The following is a 27,047-nucleotide window of genomic DNA, read 5'->3' on the forward strand; positions in this document are numbered from 1 at the left end:
AAAAGAAAAATGTGGAAATTCGCAAAAGTGACAATAAATATTAATATATATGCATGTAAACTTTTTATAAATATATAGTATATATACTATATCGCTAATTATTATAATTTTTGTTATTTACCAAAAATTCATTCATTTGCTTCATTTACAGGTGATCTTGCGATCTTTGTCTGTGCTATTTTAGGCTATTTCTAAGATCAATTAGAGCTATTATACCACTACTAACTAAAAAAAAAAAACAATATTTCGTAGTATGTAGTTTTCGGAATCTTAAAAAAGTGTGCTTTGAATTTTTGATAAACAAAAACTTTTGGCTGTGTATGGGATAAAATCAAAAGTTTCTTTATTTTGGATATTTTTAATTAAAATTCACTGTTTTTAATTGATCAAAATGTCTAATTCCAAATGGCAAGCACGTCGGGATAAAATCAGAGAGTCATTTGGCTTGCCCAAATTTAGCAGAGACAGTGAAGAATCACAACAGCCAGAATCGAGATCAGAGAATCGGTCAGAGCACAGTACGACCGGCCCCACACAGTCTGATCCAGATATGGAGACGGAATTGGGACCGTATTATTTAGATGGAGACATGCCGAGTTATAACTTTATTGGTAAATTGGCCAGACAATGTTTGGTAAATGGTTATAAATTGGGCACTTGGCGTTTCGACTGCACTTCTGGGTTGGGCGACGATTACAAATTGTATAGTTTTGGGGCTGGAAAACCCGATTCTAAAGCTGTTGTGGGAGGTATTGAATTTAGCGAACAGTTTGGTATGTTCCATTTGTCGCAGGCGTTCAGAACCGACGGCTTATTTGGTACACTCGGTATGCGTAGTGAAATTTTTGGCGGTTTGGGGCTGTCTATGCTTCGGGCGATTTACAATCACGACGAGGAGAACAAGTAAGTAAATAAGTCAATGTAATCAATTAAAGAAATAATTACTATTTGTACTTCATATAATTATGGGTTAGAGACGATAGGCTGACGCTTGAGGTGCAGGCCGCTTTAGAGTTTGATCCATTCAAGATTGAACTGATCGCTCCACTTATAAATGGTTCGCTGGTGTCGGCCTATACCTATTATGAGCATCCGTCCGAAATATTTATATGTTCCGTGGGAGCGGTTGTCGATGTTCCCAAATTGGAGGTGAATTGGCATGAATTCGGTGTGGGGATTCGAAGTGAACAAGATTACACTGAAATCGGTCTAAAGCTGTAAGCCTTATTTCAGAGCTTTAATTTTATCCGTCTATAAAATGTGCTTACGCAGAGAGAACTTCAAGAATATTAAAGGATCTATATTGCAGCGCATAAGCGAGAACATTGTGCTTGCTGTGATGGCCAGAATGACTGAATGGGAGAATCTGAAAGTTACCATAGGCGGTCAGTACGAGATAGATGATGAAAGAATCATTAAAGCGAGAATATGCAGTACTGGTTATATGGGAATAGTTTACCAAGCCGAGCTTACCGAGAATATCCAATTCATGACTCACGTCGGATTTAACGTGAAGCACCCTGTTGATGGAAATCATACATTTGGTGTGGCATGTAATTTAAGTTGCTAATGGGAAACATTTTCAATTTTAATATTAATTTACAAACGGGTAAAATTGTAAACAAGAAGGTTGAGGTCTGGATTAATTTCTGGCTAGATTTTCCTTGCCCCGTTCGTTCTTCTGCTGCTGGAGTTGTGCATTCCGCATTGCCATTCCCTCCTTCACCCAAGGATTCGTCATAACTTCTACCAGGCTGATGCGGTTCTCACAACGTATGAGCTAATTTAAAAATATGTAAAATACATGTATGGCATTATTAGGGATTATTATAGTTACAACTGTTTGTAGAAGTTTATATGTTGGCATTGTTGTTGCCAAAAATGTAATATAGGTATTAAAAATGATTAAAATGTAAGCATTATCATATTAACCACCAACTAAATAAAGCACAAATCAACTTACTCCCGAAATAAATTCCTTTGCGCCGGGTGACATATGCGATGGATAATGCATGTCCAGGTGTTTTATTTTTTTGTATGTTATTTCCGAGTTGTTGGACTCAAAGGGTGGATTGCCCACCAAAAATTCGTAACACAATATTCCCAAGCACCACTGATCCACGCTTGCATCATAGTACTCCCCTTTGACCATTTCAGGCGGCAGATAGTCTAAGGTTCCACACAATGTTTTGCGCTTGTTATGGGGCGTGTGCGCAGACCAGCCAAAGTCCGCCAGCTTTAAATCATCTGAGCTTGTCAACAGAATGTTCTCTGGTTTTAGATCGCGATGTATAACATTATTGAGATGACAATAGTTGAGTGCATTGGCCACCTGATAAGTGTACTTGGCTGATCGTGGCTCATCGAAGCGATGATTCGGCGCGTTGCGCAAGTGCTTGAACAGTTCACCTTCAGAGGCGATTTCCAGTGCTAAATAAATGCGAGATTCGTCATGGAACCAGGTTAGCAGGCGCAATATATTGGGGTGTTTGAGGCGCGATTGTATTTCAATTTCGCGCAGCACCTGGCGCTGCACGTTGCCCTTGCGTAGTTCCTCCTTAAACATCACTTTCATGGCCACCATAAAGTGAGAATGCCTCTCGCGTGCTAAGTAGACGCGCCCGAATTTACCGCGGCCCAAGGGTGCGCCCATTTCGAAATCTCGCGAAGTCCATTGATATCTGTGGTAGTATTTCACATAACAAAACATATCATATTTGGCTTGTAAAAAACATACGGTTTGCCATAGGCATCATGCGACATCATTTTGAGGCACATTTGTTTGATGGGTTCTTGGTGCTCTTCTGGCACATTTTTTAATAAATGTGGCAAATGATCTCGAGTTGCGTGCTTTGTTCGTGTAAATGCCATCGTTTGAAAATTATTAATTTACAAATGCAAAATAAATATTTGTCTCTTTTGTGTTTTCAATCTAGCGTCACTGATATTTGCGCTTTTTTCGAATGCCAATTGCAATTACGATACTACTCGCTGCATATGCAAGTTTGTACTCGATATATTGTCGATCGAAACCGCAGTGTGCCACAAGCGATCATCGAAGACATTTTTCAGGGATTCATCGGTTGAGCGTTAAATTTAAATTAGAACCAAACAGAATTAGGCAATTTTCATAATATATTCTTACATATTAATAAATATAAAAAAGTGTTATTTCAATATTAATTTAAAGTTTGATTTTAATATAGTTACATTGAGACAGAAACATTTAATAATACATGTATTTCATTTTAAATTCTAATTTACATACAGGATTACAGCGCTTAGAATAAAATTTAAAATTACAATTTGTATATTGAATTAAAAAAATCATATCTAAAATGTGACCGATTGGAATGTAGGATATTACGGGCTACCTAATTTCTGGCTTGATTTTCCTTGCCCCGCTCGTTCCTTAGCTGTTGGAGCTGTGCAGCTCGGATTGCCATTCCCTCCTTCACCCAAGGATTTGTCATAACATCTACAAGACTAATGCGGCCCTCGCGACGGATAAGCTGATTTAAGAAGTAAAAAAACACCAATTATTGTATTTAAGGGGTAAGGAAAAATAAAATGCGGTTTCATATTCATCAAAGTATTGACTTACTCCTGAAATAAGTTCCTTTGCGCCCGGCGACAGATGCGATGGATAATGCATGTCCAAACGTTTGATTCTAGCCTGCGTGTTCTCAGAGGTGCTAGATTCAAAGGGTGGACTACCCACTAGGAACTCAAAGCACAGTATGCCCAAGCACCATTGATCGACGCTGTCATCATAGGAGTGTCCACTAACCATTTCGGGCGGCAAATAATCCAATGTGCCACACATCGTTTTTCGCTTGTTGTTTGGTGTATGAGCGGACCAGCCAAAGTCTGCTAACTTAAGATCATCGGTGCTTGTCAACAGAATGTTCTCTGGTTTTAGATCGCGATGTATAACATTATTGAGATGACAATAGTTGAGTGCATTGGCCACCTGATAGGTGTACTTGGCTGATCGTGGCTCATCGAAGCGATGATTCGGTGCGTTGCGCAAGTGCTTGAACAGTTCACCTTCAGAAGCGATTTCCAGTGCTAAATAAATGCGAGATTCGTCATGGAACCAGGTTAGCAGGCGCAATATATTGGGGTGTTTGAGGCGCGATTGTATTTCAATTTCGCGCAGCACCTGGCGCTGCACGTTGCCCTTGCGTAGCTCCTCCTTAAACATCACTTTCATAGCGACCATAAAGTGAGAATGCCGCTCGCGTGCTAAGTAGACGCGTCCGAATTTGCCGCGTCCCAAGGGTGCTCCTAAGTCGAAGTCTCGAGAAGTCCATTGGTAGCTGTGGTGGAACATCAACTTAACATAAACATCTATTTTGCCTTAAGGAATACTTACGGTTTGCCATAGGCATCATGGGACATCATTTTGAGGCACATTTGTTTGATGGGTTCTTGATGTTCCTCAGGTACATTTTTTAACAAATGTGGCAAATGGTCTCGTGTTGCGTGCTTTGTTCGTGTAAAGGCCATAATTAACAAATTGTTTACGCAAATACCACTATAAGTATTGTATACGGTTTCGGAAATTACAGCTATTTGCGCTTTTTTCGAAAATTAGTATTTTTTCGATACTACTAGCAGCAGGAACATTTCGATATATATTCGATCATTATTCTTGTCAACTTTGCAGCTGTGGTATCGTCATTAAACTTCATCGATGTTTTTGTCTGTCTTTGTCAGAAAAAAAAGAGCACACATTGTGTAGACGTGATTTAACAATTCTAATTTTTGTGTGTTCGACAGCTGAAAATATTTTTTTCTTCTATGTGTAGCAATCATTTAAGTTTTGCGCGTTAGTTTATGCAAGTGTAATTATAAATTCCATCATTTTTGAGGCAATTGTACAACTGCAATTATATAGGCCACTGGAAGATTCTTGGGTAAGCAAAAACAAAATGGCGTATACGCTCACACATGCCTTTACACATACACATTTGAACACATGCTCAGATGTTTTACAATACATATTCCTAAATTGGGTTTATCACATTCTCTTGAATTTTTGAATTTTTTATTTTGCTACGAAAAAGGGTGCGGCGCACAGTTTGATTTAAAGGTAAGTTCGAAAAGGTTAAAGTGCTCAAACATAATACGTAAATACCATACGTAACGGTACGAAAAAATGTCTGATGCGATGAGCGCACCGTCGCCGTTAATACCCCAGCTGCAAGAGATGCAGCAGCAGCAACAACAACAGCAACAACAACCAAACGCCACCTCTGCCAACGCGCAGCAATGGAACAACTACGCATGGTGGCATCATCATGGTGGCAATGCAGCCGCCTATCAACAACAATATCAACAATACTATCAATATTATATGCGTTATCAGCAGCAGCAGCAACAACAACAACAGCAGCAACAGGTAACATCGACCATTAGTTCGTCGAATGCGCCGCCTGGGTTTAGTAATGCTCTGGCGGCACCTCCGTTACCTACGGCACCACCACCGCCACCACCACCTCCTGCTCAGTCAGGTAATAAAAATCAGCAGCAGCAACAACAACAACAACAACAGCAGCAGCAGCAGAAAAATTTTGGTGGCATACGCTTCAACTTGAATTTGAATCAAAAACGTTTGGCAAATGCACCAAATCCACTGCAGCAGCAGCAACAACATCAGCAGCAGCAACAACAACAGCAACATCAACAACATGCAATGCAGCAGCTTAATCAATATAATAACATGAACAATAATTCCAACAAAAAGAAGCGCAAGCGCAATAATAAAAACAACAATAACAATAACATGAACAACAATATAAACATGAACAAACAACAACAACAACAGCAACAGCATAGTGGTTATGAAGCGTCCCATCCTGTCTTTCCGGGTATTTCTGTAAATCCATTCGCCACACCAATCGTGCCGCCGACGCCAGACTTAAGCAAGCCACCACCCCCTTTGCCCTTAATACCAACACCATTAGCAGCAGCAACACCAGTTGTTGCTCCACAACAACAACAGCAGCAGCAGCAGCAATCGCCGTTAGCGGCTATGGAGGCTCAACAACCAAAGAAGCAGCAGCAGCAGCAGCAACAGCCACAGCAGACACCAGCTGGAGCATCATTTAAACGTCCCAATAGTTGCTTTCAGATGGCTTCGAATGATTCGTGGCCAGATTCGTTGAATCAGTATGTGGCGCGTTGCTATTCGAAGTGCACCACCGACTTGGACAAGGATCAAATTGATATATGTCTGAAGGGTAAAATTATTGCCGCTGCCAATCGCAATGAACTCTGGACACGTGATTGGGATAATGAGCCCATGCCCACAGTGCATAGCGAGCGCGATGCCATCGATGTGGTGCTCAGTAATGTGACGCCTGCGCAGCCGCAGCGCAGTAATTACTTTAACAAAAAACACCTGCAGCAGCAGCAGCAGCCGCAGCAGCAATCACAGTCACAGTCACAATCGCACCAAACACCACAAAAGCCCGCTCAAAAGACACAAAATGTGAATCACTTTAAGCAGAAGGCGAATGCCTTTAATAAATTTGCAAATGGCAACCACGGACACAACCAACAGCAGACGACGCGCTATTCCAAGAGTCGCTCTCGGTAAGTAATATACATTTAAAACTTTCAATTCATGAATTTAATTTTAATTGGGTATTAATCATATATATTGCAGTTCGCCCACATCATCCACTTCTTCGACATCGAAATATAATAATCGGAAACGTTACTCGCGCTCTCCACGTTCTCGTTCTCGTTCTCGTTCCCGTTCTCGTTCCCGTTCCCGTTCCCGTTCTCATTCGCGTTCGCGTAGCAGCAGTGCCGGCAGTCCACCAGCACGCAAGGTGCTCCGCAAGACAGGCTCGAATGATTCGTTGAGCAGCGATTTTATACCCATCAATTCGAATATGTCCAGAAAACAGCAGAAAATGCTAATGAAGAGGAACAAGCGTGCCGCGGCAGCTGCCGCTGCCGCCGTTGCAGGGAAAAAGAAGACGCCGCATTTCTATGCAACGCATTCGTCGTCGGTTGGCGGTGCTGTTGATGATGACACAGCGCGCTTGCAACAGCGTGCGGCACGTTTCTCACAGTCGAGCGGTGGCTCGGCTAAGAAATCTGTCGTCGCAATTGCAAGCTCACCGTTTGGTCTCACCACGGCCAAGCACAAGAAGAAATTGCAGTCCTTGGCGGCAGCATCTCGCTCAACGTCGGCCATGTTCTACGAGGATGATGCTGGTGCGGGAGCTGCAGGCTTAGATTTACTCGATTTGCATATTGTAGGCACATGTAGGGATTTAGAGAAGTCTTTCTTGCGTTTGACCAAAGCGCCTTCAGCATTCGAAGTGCGCCCCGTTGAGGTGCTCACCCACTCGTTGGCCAATGTGAAGAGCAAATGGCGTGCCAACCAGGATTATCATTATGCGTGTGATCAGTTGAAATCCATACGCCAAGATCTCACTGTAAGACTGTAACAGTTAGTTCATAATTTGCTTCAATACTAATTTATTTGCTCTACAGGTCCAAGGTATTCGCGATAAATTCACCGTTGAGGTATATGAGACGCATGCGCGCATTGCCATGGAGAAGGGTGACCACGAAGAGTTTAATCAGTGTCAGACACAGTTAAAGATGCTCTACTTGGAATTGGGCAACAGCAGCAATTCGCTCGAGTTCACAGCCTATCGCATTATCTATTACATCTTCACGAAAAATACCTTGGGTAAAGCCTTATACTTTATACTTATACGTTTCGTTTGTCAATGAATCATCTTTTGAATGTTATGACGCATGACATACGACAGATGTTTCATCTTAGTGGTGTATGATTAATACTAATGTATCAATTAGATAATTACCCGTAATAATTATGTACATTCTTATATATTCTATTATTTCCTTTTTTATAGACATTACAACGGTGTTGCGTTCTATAACAGCTGATCAGCGCGAGAATCCGGCCATTGCACATGCTCTAGATTTTCGTTCCGCTTGGTCACTCGGAAACTACTGCAAACTCTTTGAGCTGTATAAAAAGGCACCGCTCATGTCTGGCCATATGATTGAATGGTTTTTGGAGCGCGAGCGCAAGGCAGCACTGCGCGTAATTATTAAATCGTAAGTGAAAGCATCATAATTAATATAATATTTTTGTCTAAAACTTATTTTTTCCATTGCTTGCAGCTATCGTCCCAACATTAGTGTCGAATATGTGTCAAATCTGTTGGCCTTTAATAGCACTGAGAAGTGCAAGGAATGGTTAGACACATTCAGTTTGCCATATGCCGCAGATGGTGCTCAAATTGATTGCAAAAATGCAGCTGCGATTGCCATTTGAAGCCTCTGAGATAGTCTATTAGGCCTTCTTCTGAGTTAAACTTCAATCAGTAGTGGAGTCGTGGAGCGCTGTGGCTAGGGCGCCACTCAGCGATCACTCCATTAAAAACAAGACACAACAAATCAAGCAGCCATCCGTTTGAAAACTGTTCGGCAGTTAATAAGCAGAATTCGTGTTTTTCGCGGAACTGATGCTGTTACATCTATCTCTTTCTCTACACTCTATCTCTCTTCAGCCTGTCCCCTTTCGCCCATTGTATATATTTGATTTCCAAACTGCGCGTGCCCCTACGTTCAATTTAGGAAGTGTTTAATTGTATATAGATTTTATGAAAGGAGTAGTTATCTAAAGGAATATTTTTATAAATATTCAGCTCGGTCCCTCCCCCATCCAAATGTATCTCAGTTCAGGTATCCCGCTTCTCTTTAGCTCTGTCTTTATCAAATTGTACACACCCAACACAGTGTCGATTCACATTCTAATGGATTTGCAATGAACTTATCATCTGCAAACGTCTCATCAAGGTTCTACAACGTCCAGTCACAATACCCAATTCGGCTGAACACTGTGGAGCACTTTGAATCATTTGGATTATCTACTGATCTGTGCGTGGCAGCATCATGGAACTCCGCGTCGGTTTTATTGCGCTTTAGGTGAATGCTGAACTACTTATGCTGGAAATGCTCAAAGTCAACGGGACTCGGCAATCAGCGCTACATGACAGCAGGAATCGAAAGGAATTTCTATGATCGTAGCCTAGATATCAATTCCCAATGCAGAGGATCGGAGATCGAAGCAATGGATGCTATTCGTCTTAAAATGGATTATTTTGACGATCGGCGTTGGACCATTTCAATTGACAGTCCACTGGAGGGCGTGCTCGGAAAACTCTGACTGTTATCCGGATTTCGTCATCTGTTGCAATGCTATGCATTGAGTTGGCGAGCTGCGCTGGACAGTCCAGTCAGAGGGACGACCATTTCGCGCCTGACTGCAAATCTCGTCAACATCCATTTTAAATTTCACTGTAGCAATGTGTTGGTTGCTATAAGTGGAAGGCATCTGCGGAACATCTTTTCAGGTTTTAGGAGTGCCACCTAGACAAGTAGAAACAACTAAACAAATTCATAATCAAATCAAAGTCATAAAAACCCATAATAACATCATGGAAACAAAGACTAAAATGAAATATTTCAAGAGACGGCCTAAAGTGAAAGTGCAAGCAAAATTTAAGTGTGAACTCCACTTATCTCGAAACTGAACTGAACTGAACAAATTGTATAATACACAACAAGCGATTAACCACAATATTAACAAAAAGATAAAACTCATAATTCACACAACAAACAAAACATTAAAATATAAATGGCCGCAAGGTTCGCCGATATTTTATTAATTTTTTTTCTTTTTGATTTTTTTTTTTTTAAATTTGGTTTTACAATTTTATCGTATTCTAAAGAAAATTAGTTTTAAGATCTAGTTTTAAGCCTGTTATTTGTTTAATTTATTGAACAGCTTATACTAATGTCTTGTCTCTCTATTGTATACCTGTATATATATATATGTATATATACAACAACATCGTCAACTTCAACATCGACATCATCCAAACTACAAAATCATCTTCATCAACAAAACAACAACAACCGCAACTGCACTGCAAGGGGTCAAGCCATACGAAACATCAAAGCCGAGCAAGCAATAGAGGAAAGTCCTTTCAACTGACAGTGGAAGATCCGTTCAACCTATGTCCAGCTATCTCACGGCGGAGCGCACAGTCTATCACCACGTCGAGCCTCAGTAATCATCGCAACTGTTCGGGACTTTTGTAAGCTCTTCCAATTTTAATCTGTCGATATAAGAACAAAATAGAAAAGATAACAAATTTAAAATATTTATATTATGTGAGAGTGGATATAACAAATTTATAAATAGCAATTAATTGGCTATATTAGATAATTTGTTTATGTGTGGGGGCATGTATAGGGTATATTTATATTTATTCATCTAGTTTAGGTTAGTTTTAAGCACAACTTTTTTGTTGTTCACTTATGCTAAGGTTAATTGTTGTAGTTCTTTTTAATTTTGATGAATTTTGAAAAAATCAAATTGAAATCAACTGAGAATTCGACGCATTTTTCAGCTGAGAATTTGCGAGAAATGCGTCTGCGTGGCATGCAAAAAGTGAAACATAAATCCCGCTTTTTAAATAATAATAATAATAATAATAATAATAATAATAAAACAAAAACAAAACAATTCAATTGCGTTTTATTGCAAAACAGATTACTTCTTAGGCACCTGTTGCAGCTCTTTCGAAATAACATGTTGAAGACTCTCCACCTGTTGCTTGCGCCGCCGTCAAAACAACTATTCCAGTGTAGAGCTTTAGCCGAGTCACTAACCATTGTTGATTTTCCCATTTGTGCGCTAAGCTTTCACCAACGGTGAACGGATGCTGCCTGGTTGTTGACTCTGAAGACGACCGTGTGACGGCTCGAAAGGAAGCGACTACTATTTAAGGATGCTGCGTTGCTGCCTTAGCTTCAGTTACCGCGCGGCGCTTGAGTTCGTTAGATCGAGCTGAGAACCTAGAAAATAAAATCAAATAAATATGTGGACCAAGCTGATAATCAAATGATGTAGATTAACACTTAATATTGTGAGTGCAGTGTATGAAAATTCAGACAAATAATTAACAACTAAAAAATGTTCTAAAATTATAATATAAAAATGTATAAATAAAAACCAATCAAAATACCCAGCATAAATATATTTACTAATATCAATAAACATGCAAAGAATTTAAGTAATTTTGTAACTTTAGCTGTGCGTGAAAATTAAGAGTTAAACGAGTATTCTTAATATAAATTAGGAAGGTAAATAGAAATGTATTTTCTAAATCATTGACGACACATAGTAACATCATTTTTGAAGTGAATATTTTCATTTATTTTTTTAGATTTTGTACAATTTTGCTTGTGCTCAAATTAAAAAAAAAAAATACATAAATAAATAAAAAATATAATAATAAACAAATTGAAAAATAAAACTTTCGTGTATTGTAAAGTATTTTTCTTTCATTTTACTACTTATTTATTTATTTTATGAATATTTATATTTTTGCAATAAAAAATTTGTCACTTAAACAAATTATCAATTCATACATTTATTTAAAAATAAAAAACCATAAAAATACAAAACAATGCTTAATGAAGTATACAAATTTTAAATAAATTGAAGTACATTAAAATAGTATTTTACTTTAGTTTAAGTAAATGAATGATCAGAAATAGATAAAAACAAATAATTATTTTGATAAGTAAACAATGAGTAAATTAAAAACAAAAGTGACAAAATATCTCAACAGACTGGTTACCAAATTACTATAAATAATTTTGAATTTTACTATAATAAAATTCAATAGCAATTTTATTGTATGATATTCAAGTGCTTCTACATGGCAATCAAGGCTATAAATTAATTAGTAATAATTGAGTACTTATTGTCGTAATAATTATTGCGCAATAATATTCAGTTGAATTCAGTGCAAATAATTCTGAAAGAGCCATTGATTAATGTGCCCACTGCCAATTAAATGAGTCCCAAATTGAAATCGAATTTGTCTAGACCTCATTCAAAAGGCCTACGCCTAAGCCGTACACAAATAATGGACAATTGATTTCATTTACTTTTTAATGCCATAATAATATTAATTGCGTTAGCTATAAATAAATCATTTATAATAATGTCGAGCAGCCACTTAACTGTTGGCAATGGCAAAATTATTGTCAACAAAAACACTTAGCAAAGAGTTGCAGCTTGAATTAATTATAAACACAATTAACTTTGAGTCGAGTGGCGTCGAGTCAACTTTTCGTAACTTAATTTTTCCCTCGCCCATTCAATGACATTGAATAAATTGAAAAACAATTAGCACATATTACATTACTTTTTTTTCTTAATGGAGAACTCAGCAAAGTTTGCTCCAGTTGCTGCCTTTTGCTTTCACATTGTTGGCTTTGTCTTCCCATGTGTGTGTGTGTGTGTGTGCGTGTGTGTGCACCTTTCTATGCCGCTCTCATGCTGTCGTTTATTATTAACATACGCTTGCGTCGCTTTCAAATTAAAAATGCTTTCCCTCAGTGCCACTTGCGCCTTAAACTTTAAATGAAAAATAGTTTTGAGCTCAGATTGCACTGGGAGCTGCTGACGACAGCTTCTTTAAATTAACTGTCAGAGCATTTCTTTTGCCTATTGCCTTCCGCAGACGAGCAAGCAAATCATGATAAGCATTACAGCCACAATTTCATTCATTATTGTCGGCCAACATAAATATTTGCCTATAGTTTATTTGGCAAATATTATTTTAGCATGTGTAAAACCAAAATGCGGTCGGCATTTGACTTTATTCAATTCGTGTGTCGCCTCAAATTGCCAATCAGCATAAACTGTGCTTAGAGTTGACTAGGTAAATATATGAGCAATTAAATTTAAATAATGTGAAGCCCGACTCCAAGATGTTTGCACAAGGTAAAGTATAGCAAATCTTGAAGGCAATTTAACCAATTATTAATTAATTGTAAAGTATTGGCAGGGATCGTTTAACTGGTTATACATACGTAAAATAAATATTTGTAAAAATTATTTTAAATTTATTTATTAATTATGTTTGAAATTGTATTTGTTTATATTTGAATTCATATCAAATTTTAACTTAAATGTGTTAATCTTACTATTATTTGCTATATTTAATTATTGTAAAATAAAATATAGCAAAGAATGAAATAAATTGAAAAATTTAAAATAAATTTAGTTCTATATAACTTAAATTATAAATTAAAACAAATTTTATTTTCTTAAAATTTATCAATGTATAAATTACATTTACTGAAAATTCGACTTATATTAATCTAATTAAAAATTATAAATTAATTTAATTAAAAATTCTATTAGCTCAGCTGTTTTCATAAGATATATATATATTTTTTTTTTTAAATAATTTATGTATATATTATTCATATGCTTCAAATATTTCCTGGAAATATTTAAGATTTTCCCTGTTAGATATTCATTGAATGTTTTATTTATTTGTATATATGCACGAATGTGCATACATATGCATATATTATATATACATACATATTTTTTAAAATTTAACATATAATTATATTCTAAAGTACAGTTTTATTTCAATATTATTTTAATTGAAATAAACAAACATGTTTTCTTCTCATACGCAAAGCTGAGCTCTGCTTTACTCAATTAATGAGACTCAAGTGTTTTCGCTTAATGTCGTTCCCAAATGGGTTATCCCTTTTATGATTAACTTTCATGCATTATTTAGCGCCCACTTTATAGATTACTACATGATACAAGTTGGGCATTGGCTTGTGTAAAGCTCCCATTTGATGTTCTCTCGTAATTTATGCCACATTCATGCCGTGGCCCGGCTCAAAGTCGAGTGCGCCCCATGCTTGGGGGGGGGGGGGGGGGGGGGGGGGGGGGGGGCATAATGAATGCTTTGAGTCAGCTTTTACATATCAATTTCAAATAACAATATATAAATATTGACAGGGGCCAGGCAGGCAAAACAGGCGCAGCTGCGACTGACATGATCCAAGAATGCGTAGCCCAAACAAAGTGTGAATATTTATTTTGTATAACATACTCCCACATTTCGTTTTTATTTTCCTTATGCTCTTTACCAGCAGCAAGTACGCATACTTAATGCTGTTTGTAAATAACAGGAGCTGCCTGCCTGCCCGCCTGCCTGGCTGGCTGACTGGCTGGCCGCCTTCAAAGGCTGAACCTTTTGCACGCCATATCCTTTCATATGCTAATCCCGCCGAGAGCAGCGCCAGCTGTGAAGCGGATTACTCAGTTAGTCAGTTTAGAGTCGCCCGGACTGCGTTTACCTTGCCGAACCACAGGCAAAGGCTAGACTATATATAATATATGCATATAGTAAGTAGTATAGAGAGAGAGAGAGAGCTAGTCCTACTCAACGTCCAAATTGTAATTTCATTATTTATTTTCAGACGTCCGTCGCACTTCATATGTGTAAATTTTATTATGCCTACTTTTTTTTTATGTTTACAATTTCTGTATTTGCATAAGAAGAAAAATGAGCTGAAAACGATCTGTGGACTGAGTTATACTTTTGACAGGCTTGCATTAAGATACATGTACATGGCTGTGTGTCTGTGTGTGTCTGTGTTATGGCTGACCCGCCCGCAAAAGTATGCTACAGTTTTTTTTAAACCAACTGCTTTCGCTGCTTGGCTCTGGCCCAAACATTTAAATGGGTTTTCTTAACAGATTTTGTACTTTTCTTTCTGCTTATTTGCATTGCTGGTGTTGAGAATATTTATTTTTTTATTTTTTGGTACATTTTTTTGTCAGCTTTGTCTTTGCTTTTGTGGTACTGCGATTTCTTCTTGTGTTTGTTCCCCTTTTATTTTTTGGTTCAGTGTTGTCATTTGAGATAATATGAAAAGCATTCAGGCTTTGGAGCCTTTGTCCTTTTGTTTTGCCGTCGCCTTTGATTGCACTTGAGTTTATTTTAAAGCAATTGATTGGATTCGAAACGATGATTGCGAAAATCTGGCGGTGTTAAGTGGTTTGGAATACGTGCTGAAGCGTAACTGGCTATATCTTCTGCTAGTTGGCTGCTTTGCTGAGCAAACAGTTTGTGCACGGAAGAGGAAGTGAATTATTGAGATGTTAGGTCGTGTCGCATTACTCACAATGAAACAAGGGAATTATATTGAATAGGTATAAAATGTGGCTGACTATTTGAGTTGTATTTTAAGGGAAATTCCCTATAGCTTTCTAAGAGAAACTGTTCCAATAGTATTCTTTAGCTTTAAACTGAATCTATTTTAGTTTAAGTTTGTTCTACTCACTCTTGAAGCAATCTCAGCTCCATTATTTGCTTCCATCATATTCCAAATCACAAACAGCATAATAATCCAAGTCTTTGCTTCTATTGATTTTCATATTGCTCTCATTTTGGCTGACCCTAAACAATGCTGACCATCGTCGACATATGCTTGTAAAACCTATTCGGCGGCTGTCTTTTATGGCCAACTAACTGGCTTGGCCACACTCAATCACTTTGACTAAGTGCCAAAATGGCCAACAGCTAAGAAAATAGCAGCAACTGTTGGCTATCAGCAATAAAAATACACTTAGAGGCGAGTCTATCGGGGCGGACAATTAATTGATTGATTGATTGATTGGCTCAGTCAGCAACTGCAGCAGCAGCAGCAACAACAACAGCAACAGCAACAAAACCAAAACAAATTAAACGAAATAAACCAAATTGTGGTTCATCATTTTCATTTGCTTGAGCATTTCGACAAAACCAACAATAATAAAAATCAAATTGAGCGGGAGAGAGGGAGGGAAAGAGAGAGTAAAACAAAATGAAAGAGACAGCTGTTGCTATTTATGCGTGTGTGTGTGTGTGTTTATTCCAAACAGACAAGGAAATCAAAGCGAATGTTTATGCGTGTGATTTGAATTTAAATGCGAGTCAAGCCTAAATACTAATGGCGCCATCTAACAGCTCTGTTTGGGCTCGCTTTGTTTTAATGCCAGCATGAAATGTTTATGGACCAGTTGCAGAGAAAAAGAAGTCAAATGGGTGCAACCAACTGCACAATACTCATTCACAAAAAGAGTAGAGCGTTTTTTCATTTGTTATTTATATTTTGTTTTATTTTTTGATATTGCTCATTAACAGCTCAAATTTAAAGAGTTACGAGTTATACATCTAAATAAAACTATTCCCATTCGAATTTCGCAAGTTGTCTCATAAATGCAGAAGTCTCTCTGCATAGGTCCATCTGTAAGTTATTTGCAGGCCTTCCATGGGTCCGAATTTATACGTCTTTAATATTTCTAAAGTACATTTCTAAAGTATGCCAACTCTCAGTCTCTGTTAATCTTATTCTTAAGTTTTGGACTCTGTTAGGGACGGATTTTTCTTATTTTTCATGACATAATCGAACATAACTATATGATACTCTATGTGTACGAAATTTTGGAATCATTAGCTTCTAAGCTGCCAGAGATTTAAATATGAATAAATACTGAAATGATATATCGATTTGCACCGCTTGTATCCCAAAAAAAATACGTAAGACTTGATGATAAATACTAAAATGATTTATCGATTTGCCACAAAATCTTAATACCTCACACAGAGAAGAGCAGATATAAGTTTTTATTCCATATATTACCACTCTGTAGCTTCTATAACACGAAAGTCAACCAAGGCTGAGATTACACAAAGCCAATATACTCTCTCACTGCCTGCACGCGCTTCAGCTGCAAATCAAAGGCCAACTGAGTTCTGTTCAATGGATGTCGATTCAGTCAACCGATTCTGTTGGCGGTCAACAATATGTCGTTCAATCATTATGTGTATTTGTGTGTGTGAGTGTGTTTGTCAGTTTTTATGCTATTTTTCATGTGCTATTTATCCCTAAACTGGGCTCAGCGCAGTTACGATTAGCTCACATAATGAGTGAACATTTGAATGAGTAATTCACAGGGAAAACTTTTATGGAATATCTAAAATTTATTTAAAATAAAAAGTTCTATAAAAAGTAAATACATTTTTTAAATTTATATATTTTTTTTATTTATATATATATATATTTTTTTTTAGTCTATTTTCTCTACTCTGCTACAAATTCCACATTAATATGGCTAAGGCCTTATGAAAATCAAGGGTATTTATTCTGAGATAGATGCAAAGCATTGCTTAAGCAGACTTGATGTAACGAAATTTAATGACGGCAGAGAGTAATGTGATCAGAGAATGCCAAGTTGGCAAATAGTTGGATTATTTACGGGTCATTTGCTTAGGTTGGTATAATTATAACACAAAACAGGAACCAAATGAAGGAGGGTTTGGTTAAAGTTCGCTTGAATAGAATTTCTGTGTATTCGTATTAAATTGTATTTAAATTTAAGTGGGCAAAAATATAAGAATAGTATATATAAATATATCATTTTTAAGAAATTAAAGCTCAGTTAAAGAGCTAACAACCCAGACATCATCAGAGTTCTGTATAAAATACTTTGCTTTAATTTAAATAAAATTATGCTAGACAATCACAAGAATCAGCTGCTTTTCGCTTAAGAACTTTATATATAAATATTTTTATTGGCCCGCTGCCCAGTCCGCTCACCTGGCCAACTGTTGAGAATGTATTGTATTTGCCTTTGGGTGGGCGGGGCAGGCAACAGCTGCAGGAAGCAGGCGCGAATGAGTTAACAAAATGAAAGGATTCTGATGATTCTGAAAATTTCGCATGTTGCCTCAAAAACTTCAGCAGCTGGCGCCGAGTAGGCGTGAAGAGCCCACTCGAATATATGTTGTTAATGCGAAGGTTAAGGTTCAAGTCTCTCAAATACAGCTTAGCGAAAACAAAGGCTCTGCGGCAGCTGTTGCCTGGACGAGTATACGGCGAATGGTGAGTTAATCAGTCCTCGACTAGCTTTAAGGTGTTCCAAATTGAAAAGTTCATGAGGCGCCAGAGTCGCAGTCAGTTGTTGATTAAGCGATTTACACACACACATAATTAAGCCGCAGCTGAAGAGCGGAAATTTCGTTTGTGGCTGGCGCTGCTCATCAGCCGGGAAATTGCCATAAAGATACTTTTAATTGCTACTAAGTGCCAACAGAGCCAGCGCAGCCAACGGCGCACTTATCTAGCCAAAGGCAAATGAAACGCTCTCCCAAGCCTCGGCAGCCGTCTCCTGCTAGTCTCCAAAGGAAAGGCGGCAAAGGACATTGCGCTCGCTGCTGAGTTATAGTTGCGGGAATTGTTGTTCTGGAAAAGTAAATGTACGTTGCTTGATTTCAAACTTAATGGGCTGCGCACTGACTTTCAGTTCCCCCCACGCCATGCCCCGCCCCGCCCCGCCTCTCTCTCTCTCTCATCGTACTCTGCCAGCGATTCAAAAGTGAAACAACTGCAAGTTAAGTAGACAGCGATCCAGCTGGCTCGGCAATAAAGCTGTACAACTTAGGTGTTCAATTGAGCGGTTTGCTAAGTGCGTAAAACCAATTGGAGCCGGTGCGATGAAAGTCGCTTCTCAGCAAATTGCCACAGACTGAAAGGCGAAAAGTCAAAAGTAGAACGTGAATTAAACAAGTCATTTAGGCTGAAGTTAGTATAAAGTGCTCTAATTTTTGGTAGTTTTAATTAAATATTTACTTTATAATAAATGTGCAATGAGTAAATGATATTTCGTAAGTAGTTACATTGAAATACAAATATGAAAATATTTAAGATATTATAAATGACTCAGTTTGTGTAAATTTAATTCGATTTTATTATTTATTTATTTGAATTGCAGACGCAAAATTGTAAAAAAAATATAATTTTTCTTATTAAAAATGTAATTTTCACAATTTTAATTTATTAAATGTTAATCTATTAAAGAAATGACTTTTTTTTTTAATTTTTTATCGTGTAAATTTTTTTTATAAATTTTTGTAATTCACTCACTGAATTTAAAACATTAAAAATACTTTTATGTTTTGAAAATGACCCAAAAATTTAAATAATTTAAAGAGAAATATAACATTAAAGACTATAAAAAATAGGTATACATTTTTTATTTATACTTTTAATAATGTTAAATAAAGAAACGAAGCAAATAAATAATAAATGAAAATAATATATAAAATATATAATAAATAAAATTAATACATAGTATACAATAAATAACAATTAACAAACAAAAATAATAATAAATAATAAAAAATATTTAATATATAATAAATAATATATACACACTTAAATTATTTATTATATATTAAATATTTTTTATTATTTATTATTTATTAAGCAAATTTACAGTTACAATTAAAGTGAAATCATATTTAAATTAGCTTTGCTTAATTTGAAGTATATCATATTATTTGCTTTATTTGCCTAAATTAAATGTAAACTTTTTATCAATGTCTCTCATTTCGCATTCTCATACTGGCCATTCGCTTGATTCGCTGATTGCTCAACTAATGTTCGCTTAAAGTTTTCCATCTGCAGAAAAAAACTCGACAAACAAACAACTGGGAACCAATTGGCTGTGGCTTGCTGTCCAGAGAGCAAAGCTGAACTTTGTCGTTTTTTTTTTGTTTTGATTTTTAAAGTTGGTTGATTTTCCTTCAGTTTTGTTGCTTTACTCTTCTCGTCATTCTTTAAGAGAATTTAATCAAAAGTTGTGCTGAGCTCGAGAGGGTTTCAAGTTCACCTGTGCTGCCTGCATTCTAAATAAACGAGGCCAACAATCAAAAGGAGAGGAGAGCAAAGAAAATAAGTGAAAAAAGTCTTGCACGAAATCAAGCCAAACCAAACCAAATACAACATGTCGCAGCACTTCACATCGATATTTGAGAACCTGCGCTTTGTGGCCATCAAGCGTACAACAAACACGCAGCCACAACAACAACAACAACAACAACAACAGCAGCAGCAGCAGCAATCGCCGCTGCCCACGCCAAAGGCAACTCCCGTCGAGCCAAACAAAATCAAAACCAAAGCTCAGGCAGCACTAAACGGCAATGGGCAGCTCTTGAGCACAAATCTTGGCGGCGTCGCTGCCACCACCAGCCATGAAGTGGACCACAGCAAAGGCGCGTCTGGCACGACCGCAGGCGCAGTAAGTGCTGTCGCCGGCGGCGGTGGCGTTAGCGGTGGCGGCACGCCACTGAAGCACCACAAGCGCACCAGCATTCCCACATCGTCGCCGCAGCCGGGACGCGAGAGACGCGGCACCAACACCAGCATCGTCGTGGAGTTGGATGATGGGGTTGGCAGTGGAAGTGCTGGTGGTACTGGAGGAGGAGGAGGAGGAGGTGGCGGTGGTAGTGGTGGTGGCGGTGGCGTTGGCCAGAGTGCGGCTTCAGGCAGTGGCACGGCATCCAGCAAAAGTTCACGCGAACTTTCACCAACGCCCAAAAACGCACAGCAGCCGCGAAAAATGTCACAGGATCATCGTTCGCGTGCCGGCAGGTGAGATGAACACACGTACACACACACACATATACACATATCATAAATCATATTTACAAATTATAGATAAAAAATGAATGAGGAACTAGAAAATGTTATGAATGACTTATGACTATGAAAGGGGAAGGGAGAAGAGAGAAAGTTTAAGTTTTTCTTATATTAAAGAAAGTTGAGAGTTTGTGAAAATAAATGAATACAAATTTCAAAGAGGATATATTAGAATTGATTTGAATATCTTTAAAACAAATCAAGGTGTAGGTTATTCATTCATTCATCATGTAAAAAGAGATTTACTTACGAGATGAAAGAAATATTTATAATTTATATTTATTTTATTTATATATTTATTTTATTATTTTTTATTTATTATTTATTTATTTATATTTATATATTAATATGTTTTTTATAATATGTATATTCATATTTAAATATTGAAGTTAAAAATACATCTGTTCTTATATACATAGTTTGATTAATTGATATATTTCTGTAATCAAACATTATTATAGATTTTTTTTTTTTAGACATATTCTTGTCTATTTATTTCCATTTTTATTTATTCTTGACTTTGTCTATAAATTTCCATTATTATTTAAAAAAAATTAAAATTATATATTATCAGAATGGTTAAATATTGTACAGGTATACGGTAATTCACAGTTTAGCAAGCAACGATTTGGCATTTATTTTATTTAATTATTTTTTAACTTACAAAAATAGAAATGTTTATGCAAGTTGATAGTACAATATCTTAAATTAAATAAGAAGTATGCTTATTTATTTTTTAATATTTTTCAAGTTGAAAGTACACTATCTTTAATAAATTAAAAAGCGAGCTCATTTATTTTTAAATATATTAAAAATTTATTTTTCTTTAATTTTCATATAAAATTAATGAAACACTAAAGTTTTATGAAAATCGATTAAATATATATAATGTGAACTTAATCATAAATGTTATATTTTTAATTTGTATTATAAATGCCATAAATTGTGAGCTAGTTAGTTGCGCTACATCTTTATAAAAAATACATACTAGAAACCTAATTAAATTTATTTGATTGTCATCTTCGTTAACGTTGACTTTCGATTGCACAGTTTCATGCACTTGGACGACGAGGGACGCAGCCTGCTGATGCGGAAGCCGATGCGCCTGAAGAACATCGAGGGCCGGCCGGAGGTGTACGACACGCTGCACAGCAAGGGACGCGAGGTAGGTCACGTTTCAATTTGAGTTTCTGCTACACACACAAGTCATAATTAGTTGTTGCACGTGAGCCTGGAGCTGGGGCATCTCTGCTGCTGGGGCTGGGTGTCTTTTGGGCTAGCACTAAGATGCTGCGCGTTTGGCTACGTCATGAATGGGAATGTGCAATAAAAATGGCAGTAAAACAATTCGCAGCATGTTTTCTCCTTCTTTCTCTCCCTCTCTTTGTGTGAGGCGTAAAAAAGTTTTTTTTTTGCTCGAATGCCAAGCGCAGAGAAGAAGAAAAAACCATTGCATACTTCCAGGAGTTATTTAATACTCGTGATGCTGCTAGTTGGCCATGTAATTGTGTGGGTGTGCGGCTGTGTGTGTGTGTGTGCGTGTGTGTGTGTGTGTGTTTGTTTGCGCGTGTTATTTTTGTTGCCTGCAATTTTAACGTTTACTGCAGCTTGTTATGTAAAAGTTGTGCGTGCTCGGTCCAGGATTAAAAGGACTTCGCATTTGTCGACCCCATTGACGCTTGGAGCCAAGTGTGCCCAACGTAATGAAGTAGCTGGAAAGTCCCTTAATGCACGCGTGTGTACATGTGTGCATGTGTGTGCGTCGTTTGTTGTTGTTTTTTTGTAATCTCTGTTGCGGTTAGCTGGGCAAAGCAGCGAAACATAGGTTTCACTCAACTTAAAGCTGTGGCCAACTTTACAACTAATGGCATCTGCGCTATTTGCGTTGCCTGCAAAGTTTGAGTTCATTTAAAAATTACCTAATTACTCGCATGCCATTGAATTAAATTAAGCAAAGCGCCCATTACATAATTCGCAAGCTTCACCTGATTAGGCAGGTAAAAAAAATGGAGAGGAACTGCTGCAACTGCAACTGCGATTGCGATTTGAAGCCCATTAGGCCGAAGGTCGAAGCACAGTTACTAAGTTTAGGTGCGGCGTAAAGGCGTCGCAACGTGTTGACACTAAAGTTGGCAACCAACCTCAATTAGCCAAGAGCCAAGTCAAGCCCGAGCGACAGTTGCCTGGCTAATTAAGTCAGCGGCGCTGCGACGGCGTCGACAGCAGGCGTCGGAAATGGCGTTACGAATTCGTTTCATTTTTTTTTTCTTCTTTGCAATCAAATTTCATTGCATAGCACTCGACCATCCCCGCTGCAGTTGAATTTTAATGCGCTAAGCGCATAAAATTATGCAATGCAAAATATTTGCGCTTGCCGCCATTTTGTTGAAGTAGCGCCCTCGACTTTAGTTGCCCTGGGAAAACACCCGACTTGCCACTTGCCACTTGCCACTTGCAATGCAAATTTCCATTGGCCCACCTGCCCAGCTGCTAATTACACCCAGTCGCTTACTGGATGGGAGAGTAGCTGAATCTGCTGCTTTCATAGATGTTAGCGTTCCCCGTCAAGGAAATTAAACTTTATGCCCTCCGACTGGAATTCGCAGCTCAAATGTCTTAACATGCCGTCAATTAAATGGCCCACAATGTTGCACGTACACCTGCACACACACACACATACACACAGATATGCTAAACGCTGCCAACTATATCCTGCACAACTTTTATGGCTGCCTTGGCCATTAAGCCATATGTGAGCCTTAAACTCTTAGTTATGCCCGAGTGCAAACAAAAAAGTCAACATAAAGCCGAGATTTTAGGTAATTAAAATTTATTTATGCGAAGCATCTTTTAGCTGGGCTAAATTTTACAAGCAGCTTTTAAGGCTTACTGCAGAAATTTGAATACAAAGAAATATGAAAATCTAATAAATATTTTAATGTATATAGAGGCTTCATCCTATAATTAAAAGTCAGCTTGAAAGTGCCATAGCTGAAAATATACAAAAAGAATTAGAATTAAGCTAACTAAACTAACATATGCTTTGAAATTGTTGAGCTAATATTTAGTCTCTTAGTTAGAATGTGCTTAACAGTCACAAGTAAACACTCACTTACGACACTTAAACCATTTACAGAGCATTTCCCATTCCCCTTCTCCTTCTCTCTCACCTGCACCATTTCTGGAAAACCTTCCTTTTTTTAAATGTACCTTGTTTGTCTTCATTGTTTTGTTTAAATTGTTCTTTAATATATAGAGTTTGTCTTGCTAATATTTTTGGTATTTCACTCGGAGAAAATATGAAAATAAGTTCAAATGGTAAACAGAAATTTCGCCAATTCAAGTTCAAAACAAAGTAGTAACTATAGTTTAATGATTCCAAAAGTTGTTCACAATTGGGAGTCGCAGTGTCGAAACACACAAAGTTTGGGCGTTTGCACTGAAAAGTTGCTTGAAAAGGTGTTAGAGTAATTATATTGTCAGAAAAAAACGGAGAAAAAAATGTACAAATTTTTTATTATTAATGAATGCTTAGAATTGTAAGGATTTGCAATAGAAATATTGAGACAATTGTAGTAAAATATGAGCGAATATAATAAATCAAATTGCCATTAAAATATTAACTTTTGTTTTTATGCCCAGGAGCCATTGGAAATGTGAATTAGAGTATAGTAGTTAGACATGTATATACTAAGAGTATAGAAATGCTCTTCCTCTTAGAGTTTCCTCTTTGTCTCTCGTTTAAGTTTTTCCTCTGTGTGAGTCTTTCAAGTATTTCTTTTAAGTATTTCCTCTAAGTATTTCCCCAAGTCTTTGCTCTTAGTGTTTGCTCTAATTCGTTAATGCTTATCTGAACGATCATTAAATATATTCACACACCCGCACTTCCACTTTACTGCACTGCCCCACATGCCCTGAGCGACTGAAGAAATGCTGCAGCTGCTACCCTTTATATAGGCCGACTATCACTCAAAGACGAAGTCGCTCTCAACTGTAGAGCCCTATGCCAGGTAGACAGAGATAACAGCAATAATTGAGAAGGCTAAATGTTGATATGCCTACAGTTTTCTCTCTCTCTCTGGTACTCGCTGGGCTACTCTTTAACCAATTACTTTTGCCTAGAGTCATTTATTTAGTAAGTAAATGCATACGCAGTTCGTTTTAACTCACACAGCAGCCCGCAGTTATTTGTTAAACTTTTTGCTTAAGCGGCGCATAAATTTTTAATGTGCAAAAAGCTTGAAAAATTTGCAGAAAAACAAGTGCAAATTTGGCGCACGCCAGCGCAAAGTAAATGCAGGCAACCACCATGCCACGCCCACCAGTGCTCAGCTGCTAAGGCGTAGAGCAAAACTTATACGCCAAACTTTAAGCGCACGCAAATATACTATGTGTGTGTGAGTGTGCGTGTGAGTGTATTTATTTGACGCGTTGCAGCTGCAACAATTTCCGTTTCCGGCGCACTTGCGACGAGTCGCGTTACTTCGTTGTTGTTGTTGTTGTTGCTGCTTTGTGTTTATATTTACATAAAACAATTTGGAAGAACTTTGTTTGTTGCTTTTTGTCAGCGGGTGGGTGTGTGTGTGTGTGGCTGTTAACCAGTTAATGGGCGTGGCAGCAGCAGCAGCAGCAGCAGGAGTAGCAGGAGTAGCAACAGCAGCAGCACTCTCGCAATTATTTGCCTTTGCGGGCACCCAAAAAATTCATTTTCTTCGGGTTTCTTCAAATCTGCGCTGCCAAAAGGTTTGTTTGACTTATGAGATTTCTCTCCAGATTTTTCTCTGCTTTGATATGGCAAAAGCTAATTTTTCAGCTTGGGAAAGCGGAACATATACTGCACTGCCAAAATGAGCTGTGCGTGTGGTTGCAGCTCGTGTGGGCGTGTGGGCGTGTCAATGGCTGCTTTTACTTATGAGAATTATGATTCTCAAGTTGTTGCAATTAAATTGCGTCATATATACCACATGTGTGTGTGTGTGTGTGTGTGTGTGTGTGTGTACATGTGTGTGGTGACTGAGTGTTTGTTTGTTTACATCTGGTGGTTGCTGCTGCTGTTTGCATTGTGCATAAATTTGTCCCGCGCAGTTGAGTGAAAATTGGCAAAGTTTATGCCACAGCCGTGTGGCAGGACTCGGCCACTTTTTCTCTCTGTGTGGGTGTGTGTGTGAGTGTGGGCGTGTGTGTGTGCGTGGTTGCTGCTTGCAGTTTATTGTGGTTGAGTTGCTTGAGGGGCTCATAAATTAACAACTTGAATTTACCGTGTGGCATTTTTAGCATGAGACTCTAACAGAAACGTGGAACAGCTGCAAAGAGTTGCAAAATGCGTGGCAATGTTTAGTAAATAAATGCATAAATTGGCCTCAAGAGACTAGTTATGGATATAGAGAATAAGAATAAGAATATGAAAGAGACAATATTTAAGTATGATACTACAACTTGATAATCAATATGATTAGATTTATGTCAAGTGAATTGTGTGTGGAAGTCTGTTTTAGAGAGCAAGTGATAAAATAGTTCTTGTAAATTCTTCTCTAGTTTCCTGCGACTTATGCTACAATAGTGGAGGATATTTGTATATTAATCTTCGATACTCTAGTACTATAGATGTTCATTCATTTAGCCATGCCTATGCTTATTTGAGATGAAAATTAAGAGCCTGAATGAGATTCTCTTGAGTTCTTTTGTGCTTTCTTCTGTGGGAAAGTCTTTCGAGAGTACGTGTGTTATGTGCGCATTATATTTCCAGCAAAGACTACATTATTACATATTCTCATTCAGGATTTCGTATATCCCACACAGCAGCAATTACACCTCTGAGGGCGAGCTCTACATATGTACATTGTTCCATATAATCAAATTGGGGCCAGTTTACTTTTGGGTACAAGTATTTTGGATTTAATTAAAAGTTTGGGCTTGAGTGACCATTCCCTTAATTGTATGAGCTATCTCTCCCGTAGATCATATTCGTTTAATTATATCACGCATAAATTGGCTAGCTAGCTGAAAATCTGGCTTCATTTCCTAGAGAGCTGTTCGCAGTTGTTGCATGACAACCCAGAAAATATCTTTAAAGCCTTTGGCTAACCATATAACAAATAACTCTCCTGTGCTGCCATCAGCTTTGTTGTGCAGGTGAGCTTAAGGAAAGCATTATTAAAAACAATTTTTTTAAAGTCAACTAGACTTAAGTAATGAAAAGTAAATTAAAAATATATATATGTAATTTATATATATATATATTTATATATATATTTATATATATATAAATCTTAAGTATAAGATAAAAAACGAGCTCTCAAAATCTTCAGCTGTCGCCCTAATTATATGAGTTGAACACGTTGTGCAACTGCCTCAGCGAATCTCACAAGTGCCCATGTGGCGTATGTGTAATGTGATTGTCACAGTCGCCGAGCCGCAGACAAAAGCTGGAGGTAAATTCTCTTGAGCACCTTTTATGAGAGTCTCAATTCACTTTTCTCCAGCCAATTCAAAAGCTCAACTGCCTGTGAAAACAAACTAATTATGACCGCGGGTGGCTTTGCCACTGCGCTTCCAGGCACTGGCGTTGGCGTTGGCACTGAGTAAATTAAGCCAAGGTAAAGACAGGTAAGAGCGAATAAAAA

General features: G+C 37.6%; 5 protein-coding genes across 7 annotated transcripts in view; 3 read left to right on the plus strand and 2 right to left on the minus strand.

Annotated features, from left to right (window-relative positions):
- The first annotated feature begins 272 nt into the window (after positions 1-272).
- Positions 273-1,931, plus strand: LOC115562229 (voltage-dependent anion-selective channel). The gene is made up of 3 exons (XM_030383311.2): positions 273-903; positions 975-1,217; positions 1,273-1,931. Exons 1-3 carry the CDS (start codon positions 392-394, stop codon positions 1,568-1,570), a joined length of 1,053 nt encoding a protein of 350 aa, XP_030239171.1. The 5' UTR covers positions 273-391; the 3' UTR covers positions 1,571-1,931.
- LOC115562230 (aurora kinase B) lies at positions 1,558-2,991 on the minus strand. Its single transcript, XM_030383312.2, has 3 exons — positions 2,738-2,991; positions 1,964-2,681; positions 1,558-1,780 (listed from the first exon to the last, which is right to left on the minus strand). The coding sequence occupies exons 1-3, from the start codon at positions 2,869-2,871 to the stop codon at positions 1,643-1,645; spliced, it is 990 nt and encodes a 329-aa protein (XP_030239172.1). The 5' UTR covers positions 2,872-2,991; the 3' UTR covers positions 1,558-1,642.
- A 177-nt stretch (positions 2,992-3,168) lies between these two features.
- Positions 3,169-4,712, minus strand: LOC115562231 (aurora kinase B). The gene is made up of 3 exons (XM_030383313.2): positions 4,379-4,712; positions 3,605-4,322; positions 3,169-3,512 (listed from the first exon to the last, which is right to left on the minus strand). Exons 1-3 carry the CDS (start codon positions 4,510-4,512, stop codon positions 3,375-3,377), a joined length of 990 nt encoding a protein of 329 aa, XP_030239173.1. The 5' UTR covers positions 4,513-4,712; the 3' UTR covers positions 3,169-3,374.
- A 13-nt stretch (positions 4,713-4,725) lies between these two features.
- On the plus strand, positions 4,726-10,557 carry LOC149091770 (uncharacterized). Its single transcript, XM_030383305.2, has 6 exons — positions 4,726-4,922; positions 5,073-6,603; positions 6,677-7,460; positions 7,519-7,720; positions 7,908-8,115; positions 8,182-10,557. Exons 2-6 carry the CDS (start codon positions 5,165-5,167, stop codon positions 8,333-8,335), a joined length of 2,787 nt encoding a protein of 928 aa, XP_030239165.1. The 5' UTR covers positions 4,726-4,922; positions 5,073-5,164; the 3' UTR covers positions 8,336-10,557.
- Positions 10,558-10,668: 111 nt separating this feature from the next.
- The window catches only part of Nos (Nitric oxide synthase), a 47,531-nt gene continuing 31,152 nt past the window's right edge, over positions 10,669-27,047 (plus strand). The window contains exons 1-3 of one of the 3 annotated variants that reach the window (XM_030383303.2): positions 10,669-10,997; positions 19,397-20,376; positions 21,475-21,589. In XM_030383303.2, coding sequence (XP_030239163.1) covers positions 19,730-20,376; positions 21,475-21,589 — 762 coding nt within the window. In that variant the 5' untranslated portion in view covers positions 10,669-10,997; positions 19,397-19,729. Of the gene's footprint in view, positions 10,998-11,080; positions 11,215-19,396; positions 20,377-21,474; positions 21,590-27,047 lie in introns of those variants that run through there. The other 2 variants (XM_030383304.2, XM_030383302.2) reach the window with 2 other exon arrangements.

Source organism: Drosophila navojoa, chromosome 3 (assembly GCF_054131105.1).
Source record: "Drosophila navojoa isolate 15081-1374.11 chromosome 3, UAZ_NAV_1.0, whole genome shotgun sequence".
Lineage (NCBI taxonomy): Eukaryota > Metazoa > Arthropoda > Insecta > Diptera > Drosophilidae > Drosophila > Drosophila navojoa.

Bases quoted from the DNA above. Each gene is read 5' to 3' on its own strand.
- LOC115562229 (XM_030383311.2), top strand. From the start codon at position 392: ATGTCTAATTCCAAATGGCAAGCACGTCGGGATAAAATCAGAGAGTCA. The intron at 904-974 runs GTAAGTAAATAA...ATTATGGGTTAG, and splicing joins AATCACGACGAGGAGAACAA to AGACGATAGGCTGACGCTTG. The intron at 1,218-1,272 runs GTAAGCCTTATT...GTGCTTACGCAG, and splicing joins ACTGAAATCGGTCTAAAGCT to AGAGAACTTCAAGAATATTA.
- LOC115562230 (XM_030383312.2), bottom strand. From the start codon at position 2,871: ATGGCATTTACACGAACAAAGCACGCAACTCGAGATCATTTGCCACAT. The intron at 2,682-2,737 runs GTATGTTTTTTA...ATACTACCACAG, and splicing joins CATGATGCCTATGGCAAACC to ATATCAATGGACTTCGCGAG. The intron at 1,781-1,963 runs GTAAGTTGATTT...TTTTTAAATTAG, and splicing joins CAAAGGAATTTATTTCGGGA to CTCATACGTTGTGAGAACCG.
- LOC115562231 (XM_030383313.2), bottom strand. From the start codon at position 4,512: ATGGCCTTTACACGAACAAAGCACGCAACACGAGACCATTTGCCACAT. The intron at 4,323-4,378 runs GTAAGTATTCCT...GTTCCACCACAG, and splicing joins CATGATGCCTATGGCAAACC to CTACCAATGGACTTCTCGAG. The intron at 3,513-3,604 runs GTAAGTCAATAC...TTCTTAAATCAG, and splicing joins CAAAGGAACTTATTTCAGGA to CTTATCCGTCGCGAGGGCCG.
- LOC149091770 (XM_030383305.2), top strand. From the start codon at position 5,165: ATGTCTGATGCGATGAGCGCACCGTCGCCGTTAATACCCCAGCTGCAA. The intron at 7,721-7,907 runs GTAAAGCCTTAT...CCTTTTTTATAG, and splicing joins CTTCACGAAAAATACCTTGG to ACATTACAACGGTGTTGCGT. The intron at 8,116-8,181 runs GTAAGTGAAAGC...CATTGCTTGCAG, and splicing joins CTGCGCGTAATTATTAAATC to CTATCGTCCCAACATTAGTG.